The sequence below is a fragment of the Drosophila subobscura genome, chromosome J (genome assembly GCF_008121235.1).
Source record: "Drosophila subobscura isolate 14011-0131.10 chromosome J, UCBerk_Dsub_1.0, whole genome shotgun sequence".
Classification (NCBI taxonomy): domain Eukaryota; kingdom Metazoa; phylum Arthropoda; class Insecta; order Diptera; family Drosophilidae; genus Drosophila; species Drosophila subobscura.
In genome coordinates this window covers 5,192,743-5,202,486 of record NC_048532.1, presented here as the reverse complement: position 1 = coordinate 5,202,486, position 9,744 = coordinate 5,192,743, and the positions used below count along the sequence as shown (strand labels likewise).

At 48.5% G+C, this 9,744-nt stretch overlaps 1 protein-coding gene and 1 non-coding gene across 2 annotated transcripts in view; both read right to left on the bottom strand.

The window, feature by feature from the left end:
• Positions 1-742: 742 nt before the first annotated feature.
• Trnal-aag lies at positions 743-824 on the bottom strand. Its single transcript has one exon. It is a non-coding gene; the product is annotated as a tRNA-Leu (tRNA).
• A 1,254-nt stretch (positions 825-2,078) lies between these two features.
• LOC117893012 (carboxypeptidase N subunit 2) overlaps positions 2,079-9,744 on the bottom strand; it is a 55,548-nt gene continuing 47,882 nt past the window's right edge. Inside the window, 1 exon segment of the mRNA XM_034799367.1 lies at positions 2,079-5,438. Coding sequence (XP_034655258.1) covers positions 2,783-5,173 — 2,391 coding nt within the window. The 5' untranslated portion in view covers positions 5,174-5,438 and the 3' untranslated portion in view covers positions 2,079-2,782.

The following is a 9,744-nucleotide window of genomic DNA, read 5'->3' as shown; positions in this document are numbered from 1 at the left end:
CGTTGTTTGCGTGCGCTAATGTCGCATACGAGTATGCAACAACAAGAGCAGCAGGCGGCAGCAGCAGCAGCAGCAGCTAAAGGCATCCCAAGAGAGAAAGAGACGGGGAGGAGCATGCAAATGTGTAACTGTTTATGCCAGAGCGAGCACTTGCGCTTGCCCTCTCCATCTGGCACTCCTCTCTCACAATCTGTTTCGTCTAGCGGTGGGAGCGTGAGAGGGCCAATCTACCTCTTTGTGTGTGTAATTATTATTAAAATCTTACGTCCTCAATCGTTGCGGTGTTGGCTCGTGCTCACGCGTGTCACGCGATCTGCTCTAGTGGCTCGCTTGAGATTTTTGTTCATACGAGGAGTAGCATTGCATCGCGCATCGCTTGACAACTTACATACAAGGCTGAAGGGAGTTTGGGGGGACAGGGCGACCCTGTCGCTTATTAGCGCAAAACGCTGCACGTACATGTGAGCCATGTGTGTGTGTTTGTGCACGTGTTTTTGTTATTGTTAAACGTAATTAAATTATGCAGATGAGTGCCAACGATGTTGCTCTCTCGGATCACCCCAACCCTCTCTGCGACGCATTAACTAAACTGCCATAGAAAAGTGTTTTTAGGTATTTGCATTTGACACCAGCAGCAAAACAGTTGAGAGGCAAGTGCACCCCCTCGGAATCGTTAACAGATTGGCGAACACGCTCGAAACTTTCATCCAAAAGAAAGGAAACAAAAATAGATGGTTCCATCTGGCAGCGGTGGGATTCGAACCCACGCCTCCGAGGAGACTGGTGCCTTAAACCAGCGCCTTAGACCGCTCGGCCACGCTACCCCATAAAGTGGTTGGTTGAATGGCAAAATCTAAAATAAAACCCCTACACAAAATTAACAAGTTTTCCCAAACGGAAAGAAAAACATTTTTAGGAAAAACTCGTGCATGATATTGTTAAATTTGTTCTTTATTTGATTTTATCTTCTAGTTGTTGAACATGGTTGAAATATTCTTCATTCGCTCGTTTGCGATTTTACCTTACAATATCTAGAGAGAGAATTCCTTGTATGTGTTGTGTTTGTCCTTTTAGTGATACGATTAGATGATGATCCACATATTTGGTTTGTTTCGCAGTTTCGGCTACATTCTATGTGTATTGTGTCTTTTACTTGTATTTACTCGTTTATATGCTCATACGAGTACTCGCACCATTTTCTGGTTGCCTGCCTGGCCTTGCTTGTTTAACTATGGTTGTCCCTTGTAATTTGCTTAAATTGTATTCTCAAATTGATTTAATTTATTCATAGACGTAGTTTGCCTTCCTTTTTGCTTCTCTCTGTAATAACTAGATGAAAGAGCGAGCTACTGATTTGCTATGAAATATGAATATGAAATTTACGTTTGAATAAGTAAGTTTTCTTTTCATTTTCCATTTGTTTTTGTTTTGCTTGTAGGTTACTTTTAAACTCCCTTGTATTGGTTTTGCAATTTGTTCCATTAAATTGTTAAATACATACATACTTGTATGTACATACATATGTATGTATTAATGTATGTATGCATTTATGTATGTACAATGGTTCAATAGTGCTGAAAACTCGTTGCAATGGCAAGTGAAAACACAAACCTAAATCACAATCAATAAAATAATAAAAAACACAAAAATAAATCAACACAAAATTTTAAGTTGTTTTTTTCTTTTCTTTTGCATGGCTATGTATGTATTTTTTTGTTTATTTACACACATATTTAATATATATTGTAAATTTACTTTTTATATTTATTTCGTATTTGTCTATCTTGCATAAATTGCTTATGTATTTATATTCGTATTTTTTCTGAACTCTTCAAGGGATCTACATACAATACGTTCGAGTACGTAAATATTTCCCAGATTTGTATGGTGTGTTTTCTATATCTTTTTGCTTTTGCTTTTCGATCCGATCTGTAGTTTACTTTAGGGGATACCTTTATAGCTTTTACGGAATTTATTAACTATAAAAATCGAGATGGTTTTATTTTCGGTTTTTGTATATTTTGCTGTTTTATTTTGTATTTCTTTTTATGCCTTTCTCTTGGTTTTTGTTGTTGACCTTTTGATTATTTTACGGTGATAATTTAGTCTAGATACATACATAGTTTTAGTGACTGGTGCTTAAGCGCGTAAATTAAATGTAAGTATTTTTATGAAATTGCATTTTTCGTTAGTGAAATTTCCGTAAATTTTGTTCTCGCATATTTTCCTCGAAAAAGCTTCTAATTATTTACACGAATTAAAGTGTTTTTCTTTGTTTGTTTGTAATTTAAGCAGAACTTAATAGTTAAGATCACTGGATGCAAATGAAATGACATTTCAGGAGAGTTGGCAGGGGGCCCGCCGCTGTTTTTGTGACATTTTTCTTGCTGCTGCTGCCTTCCCTGCCACCTTCCAGTGAATGCCAAACCGTGCGCGCTCTTGTATTTACACCTGGACTTTCCACAGTTTTCCCTGCTGCTGCGCTGCGCTTTTCCCCCTTCTCATAATCACTCAACTAAATGCTAATTTATACAAAATGCTTTCGCCTGAATACACGTAACATAAGAATATACAATTAGATAAATTAGATCATAGAATGGATCCACAGATCGTAGGTAGAATAACACATAAATCGTCATCCGCAGGAGGCCTTATCCTGCTCCAGCTCCTGCTCCTGCTCATCCCCTCAATCTCAACCCTTGTAGAAATGGTACAGCTCAATGTCCGCATTGGGTTTCGGCTTAAAGGTGCGGCCCAGGGTCCCGCACGTCTTCCCCGTATATCAGTGATAGCGACGCAGGCTGCCGTTGTTGTTGCTGCCGCTGGCCAGGATCACTCCTCCACCTACACCATGATTGTTGTTCGATAGAGTAGCCACATTGTTGTTGTTGTTGCTGTTGAAGGATCGCCGTCCGGTTGTGTTGCCATGGATCAGGGCCATGCCAACGCCATTGCGCAGGGGCAGGGCCGGTGGGGGAGGTGTGGGCGTGGGGCTGGGCGGCAAATCGTGATCCAGGGGCAGGGAGTAGTGCGAATTGTTGTGGATATAGCCCGGCTCGGCCATCGCATCGCAGGGCTTGGCATAGACGCCCCCATTGTGGCTGTGGCCATGGCTGTGTGGACTGTGGCTGTGGTTGTGGTTGAAGTGGTCCTGGGTGAGGCGAATGCCATTGGCAAGGGCAAGGGGCTGGCTGTAGTGCGAGAGGGTGCTCTCCTGCATCCTGTGGCGTGGCAGGGAGGCGGCATTCAGAGTCTTGCCGCCGCCGTTGGCCAGCAGGCGCATGTCCTGCTGCGAGTGGTGCATCTGCGTCTGGCTGGGGCTCGGAATCTGGGTCTGGTTGTTGGTCATGTAGTGGATGTGGCTGAGCTGGGCAAAGGAGGAGGCGGCGGCGGCATGATCGACGGGGCTGGGCACTTGCAGCTGCTGCAGCGGTGCCGCTGTGCTGCTACCGGTGGTGGTGGTGGTGGAGGCGATGCCACCCCTACCCCGCATCTGAGGTGGGGGTGGAGCTTCTAGCTATAGCTCGGTCACTGGAATCGGCCGGCTGCCCATGTACTGCGACTGGCTGCAGGGATACGCACCCGCGGGATGCACTCCCCCGCAGCCGGGCGGCGGTCGCGTCATGTACTCCTCGTCGGAGAATGTCTTCTGGTACTCGCGCTCCTTCCTGCCCAGCGCCGAGTGTCCCTTCAGCATCTCCCGAATGCGCCGCCGGCAGGTGTACAGCACCAGAGCCAGCGTGGTGATGAGTGCCGCGCAGGCCACCACCAGGATCCCGATGATGGCCTGCTTGTTGGCCGCTCCGTGGGTGCAGCCGAGCAGCGGCTCCGACAGCTGGGCGAGCGGCAGATCCCGCAGCGTGGCCGGGTAGGCGCACACCACCGGAGCGTACTGGTTGCTGGCGTTCTTGCTGATTAGCAGGTTGCGCAGCCACATCAGCTGGCAGTCGCAGACGAAGGGGTTCTCGGAGAGGTCGAGGGTCTGCAGGTCGGCCCACGGGATGAGGCCCTCGGCCAGGGTGCTCAGCTGATTCTCCTTGAGGATCACCGAGCTGAGATGCGGCAGACCGCCCAGAGCGTTGCCATGCAGCTCGTTGAGCTGCTTATTGCTGGACAGATTCAGTTGCTCCAGATTGGTGTTGGCCGTGAAGGCGCCGCTCTCGACGCGTCTCAGCCGCTGGGCTCCCGTCAGCTCGAGCCGCCGCAGCTCCCGCAGTCCGGCAAAGGCGCCCGAGGCAACCACCTCAAAGTCGTTCTGGCCAATACTCAGCTCCTCCAGGCGGCCCAGACGCTGCAGGGCAGCCGTGGGTATGGCCGTTAGCCGATTGTCCGACAGATCCATGTAGCGCAGCGACTCCAGCCCCTTGAGGGCCTCTGCCGAGATGTTGTGCAGTCCGGCACCGCGCAGATCCAACCGGGTGAGGCCCTTGAGGTCCTGGAAGGCACCGCCGGGAATGGTCATGAAGGAGTTGGTGCCCAAGTAGAGTTCCGCCAGACTGGGCAGACTTTGGAATGTCAGCTGCGAGGGCACGGTCGTCAGGGTGTTATCGTCCAGATAGAGCACCCGCAGATTGACCAAACCGTCGAGGGCATGCGGATCGATGTGGCTGATGCGGTTCTGGCCCAGGTTCAGCTCCTCCAGCCGCACCATGGGCGAGAAGGTGCGAAACTCGAGCTCCGCAATGAGATTGCCACGCAGATTGAGCACACTGATGGTGGAGAGGCCCGTGAAGGTCTTGTTGGAGACCTGGCCAATCTTGTTGTGGTTGAGATGGAGCTCCTGCAGCTTGGCGTGGTAGGCGAAGGAGCGCTCTGGTATGGTCACCATGTCGTTGAAGGACAAATCGAGGAATGTCAGCTGCGCATAGAACTGCATCGACGAGTCGATGGTCTTCAGTTTGTTGTTCTTGATGACCAGCCGCTGGATGGCCGGATTGAGGGCTATGGGGAGGACATCCAGCCGCCCCTCGCCGCAGTTGACCATCAGGGTGTCGTCATCGCATTCACAGCCGTTTGGACAATTTGCCAGGCCATTTGTTGGCTGCAGTAAGCCCACAAGCACCACCAGCACCAGGACTAGCAGCGACAACAGCGATGAGGTCGGCGAGGACGACGACATGGTAATTGCCCTGGCCAACGACGACGACGACGACGACGACCGTCGTCTGCTCATTACACGTCTCTCACGTCTCCCCCCTGGACTCTGGACACTGGGCACTGGGCTCTGCCCTTCCTGCCTGACCGTCTGGTCTCCTCTCTGGATGTCTGTCTGCCTGTGTGATTGTCTCTCTGGTGAATGGTGGTCTTGCTGTGTGTGGACTGTCTTTTGCTGGTTCCTCGTCTGCTGTTCCTCGTCTGCTGTGTCCGCTTTTATATCGGGCTAAATACGCTTTGGCCAAGTTTGCCAATGGCTTTCGTATTTCGACTCCGACATTCGCCTGCAACGACAAAGAGAGAAGAGAGAAGAGAGTGGGGTTAGAGGTTGGTTAGAGCGCTTTAAATTGATTTTCCATTAGAGTTCGAAAATGGTTTGGCTTGGCTTTTGGATTTTCATTGGATTTGGCAGCTGCTGCAGTCGCTGGAGCTGCCGTTTGTCCCCCTCCAACCCCGTCGGGAGTTAATCGGTAGTTTTGTGGATTATTTTCCGCTTTTTTGCTTCGTTTTTTCCTTTTTTCGTTGTTGTTGCTGTGTGCCCTGTCTGACAGTAAGCAAATGAAGACAATTTAAATGGCCACGGCACTGACATTAGGAATGGCATTAGGACAGCCATTTGGCCAGCCAGAAGTTGGCTTTAACTGAGGCTTTGCAGAGGCTTTAATGTGTGGATGTCTGCCCCTCACACTTACCCCTAGGAAGTTCTTCAAAGTCAACCGCACCCCCAAAACACACACTCCTCGTACACGTGTCAGACAATGGACCCAACCGGGGTCCAACCCTTTGTGTCAACTGACAAGTCCCCAAAGTCAAACCTCCTGCCCTCAACCCCAACCCCAAGCACGAACCCAAACCCAAAGCCAAGTCCCAACCCTCTATATAGAGTCCATGGCCCAGAGGGAACACACCCCGCCCCGAACAGGCCAAAGAGACATGCCGCATAGTTTGGGCCAAAACTTAAAAAAGAAACTTGCATTCTGTTTGCTTTGGGGACATTTATCAGCTGCGAGCTCTGGGGTTCTGGGATGGGATCTGGGGACTACGGGCAAACAAAACTTAATTTAGCGCGGCAGCAGCAACTGCGGGAAGTTCAAGGATGATGCTACGTACGAGAAAGGATATCTATCGGCACAGGGTCCCCGAACGGGGGGCCATAAAATAAATAAAACAAAAGGCAAAATTCTCCTTTTTTCCTCTGTTTGTTGTTTTGTCTCTTTGGAATGGGTGCGGGAAAGAGCACAAAGGAAGCTTCCCCCTTTTTGTATTTTTCAAAACTTTACGCAGCGTAGGCGTGGCCGGCCCCAAAGGCGCTATGAAAATAATCATAGATGTGGGTCATACTTCAGAGCAATGCAGAGAGGAGAAGAGTGGCAGAGGAGCAGAGTGGCAGAGGAGCAGCGGCTGTCTTGCAAAGGATGCCTCTCATCTCTCTTAACTCTCGCTTTTTATTATGTAAATAACACATAAACACCCGGGAGCATCATATGAAGCTGCGCCACACGCACACAACACAAAAAAATGGCATTCGAGGAGGGTCCTGGAACAGTCCCAGAACCAGGAACAGGACCAGGACCAGGACTCCTCATCATTATCATGCATATGCCATAAAGCAACTTGTTGAGGGAAAGGAACAGAGCGGGGCGCCAGGCGACTGACTTCCCCGAAGAACAAACAACTGACAACAATTTCAGGGAAATAAAAACAGAAATTGTGAAGTTTTTCCGGAGCACAGCTGCTTGGAATGCATATGGAGGGGAGGGGCTGACTAAACGGATAGATGGCGGGGAAAATGGGGAAAAAATCAAATTTAAATTGCTAAAATCCTGTTAAATGGCCAACACAGTGCCCGAGGCCCGCTGCTCGATCTCGATGAGCTCGGTGAGACCCCAAGACCTGTGGCTGTTTGTTGCCTCTCAAGTGGTTCAGAAGTTATCGGTTGGGTGAGGCTGCGGTGCTGAGTGTTTATATGCCAGAGGAGATTGCGTTGTGAAAGGTACGACAGAGGATTTGTGTATGCTTTACACTACATATAGGAAACTCTTTCAATTTCTTTGCTCCCACATGCTTATACTTTCTCGCTTTTGCTGCTCTAACAAAAAGGCCAAGGATCCATCATTAATCAATTCCACTTGCTTTACATTAACGCAATTACTCGCTTCTTTCTTCGCCATAACTCGCTGTTCTTTCTCCTATAGTTCACTCGTTCCTCTTGACACTCGCTACTCTCCTTCCTTTTAACTCTTGCCATTGCACTATGCCATGGTATTTGGGTTATTATACCCGGTACTCGAAGAGTAAATAGGGTATATTGTATTTGTGCACATAACGGTTGTATGTAACGCACAGAAGGAAACGTCTCCGACCCCATAAAGTATATATATTCTTGATCAGCATCAATAGCCGAGTCGATTGAGCCATGTCTGTCTGTCCGTCCGTCTGTCCGTCTGTCCGTCTGTCCGTCCGTCTTGTTGAGCGCCTGGATCTCAGAGACCATAAAAGCTAGAGCCACCAAATTTTGCATCCAGACTTCTGTATGCTCACACTGTTACAAGTGTATTTCAAAAATCAGCCACGCCCTCTTCCGCCCCCGCAAAAGGGCGAAAACCTCCCAAATCTACAATTTTAAAGATAAAAGAAAACTAAAAACGCCATTCCGTAGGGAATGACCATATCTATCTGATCACCAAATTGGGATCCGATTGGATCATTATTATGGCCACAATGAAGAAATTAAGTTGCAGTGGCTAAACCCACCCTGTCCAGCAGCTTTTGTTGCTTTTACACATTCTCTCATTCACACTCTGCTTCGCGCAGTGGCAGAGGCCTCTTCCCCTGACACGTCTCTGACTCATCCTCGGCCACGACTCTGCCGCTGCCTCTGCCCTGACTCTGCAGTGTGTGTCTCTAGGGGAGGGTGGCGAGCTAAAGGAGCGTGTTGGCGTGAGTAGTGTTGTTGATGTAGATGACAGATGAAGAGAAAATGTAAAATTTGACAAATAACCGCTAAGGTGCAGATGTAGTACTGAGTACCGGGTATAAGAGTTGTGACGCGGCTTAAGACGCGTCTCACAACGTTCCTCCTCGTTTCCTTTTGGTTGCAGCTATTTAAATTGTCACCCACACTCAAATGTGGTACCTTTTAGCCGCTCGCTGCAGCCAGGATATTGTCTGTCCACCCCCTGAGAGTATGCTCTAAATATTTTATAGTCTGCCGACGAGATTTTATTTTCGCTTTCTTTTTTTTAGGGGACATTTTTATTTGGTTTTGCTGCTGTTGCCGAAACTCATTTATTAGTTCCGTCCGTGTCCGTCTACGGGTCCACACCCGCCCATCCCCTTTTAGCCACTATTTTCAGCCATTGTTATAAATGTTTGGCTGTCAGTTGAACTCGAACTGTGACTAGAACTGTGCAGCCTTTGCGGCCATGTCCCCAAAAATTGGCCACACCAAGAGGGTGAGACGCAACGGACAGTGGCAAAGTGGTGTGTGGAAGGGGTGGGTGGTGTGGTGTGGTGGGTTGGGGCGTTGGGAACCTCTTTTTATTATATTTTTCTGTCTGGGCGCAGTCCGGTTCCTTCTTGTTTTGGATTTGGGGCTTCCCTCTGGTTTTGCTTTTGCTTTGGTCTAGCGCTATGACTTCCGTTTCTCTTTCCATCCTCCCCCTATGCCACACCCCTTTTCACACCACCCCTTCTCCCTATTGTTGCCTTTTTATGGAAAGGGGAAAAAAAAGAATTTTTGCGGAAACTTTTTCAGTTGCAGTTTGGTGGAAATTGCTAAATAAATGCAAGTTTCTTTTGATTTAATGGGTTTTATGGCCCATTTTGAGCGAGAGAGAGAAAGGGAGAGAGCTGGTACAGTTGTGCCCAAAAGCGGCAGGGATGCCAACGTGTTTGGCGTCTTCCTTTCATCTGTTTGTGGGCCAAAAAGTTTGGCGCTTTTAAAAATAGCATTAGGAAAATGTACATAAAAAATTGACTGGTCCGAAATGGTTTCCAGGTTTCCCAGTTTCCACGGCTGCTGCTGCTGCTGCCTGTGCTCCAATTTCCAGCAACTTTTGCTGCCAGCCAGCCAGCCATCAAATGTCAGCAATAAACTTCAACTTGTGCCTTGTGTTTGCCTTTCTGCCCCAAAAATGTTTAATATTTCAAAGTAATGCTTGCCAGCAGCACAGCCAGTCCCCGGACAGTAGAGCCAATATTCCCACTAAGCCCGAAACGCAACCCAACCCCCGAGAGGAAGGTTCCACACTCCCTGCCGAACTGAACCCCTTCCCCCTGATGTTATTTATATGACAATTTCGCTTGAGCGCGCGTTAAAATATCGCCGACAATATTTTATGCTCAATGCCTTGGCTCATGTTTTGCCAACAGCCAGGCAGAGAGAGAGAGAGAGCTCTGGCACTCCCCCGCTTACAGCGGGTATATGCTATGATAAACTTGGCAAATTTATCCTGCTTTGTGCCATACGTCTTTTGGCACAGTTTCCGCTCGAGACATGTACCACGACGAAGCTCGTGCCTCCGCTTCCGCTGATATCGTATCGTATCGTACCCCCCCGCTGTATTTGCACTATTTGCACAGTTTACA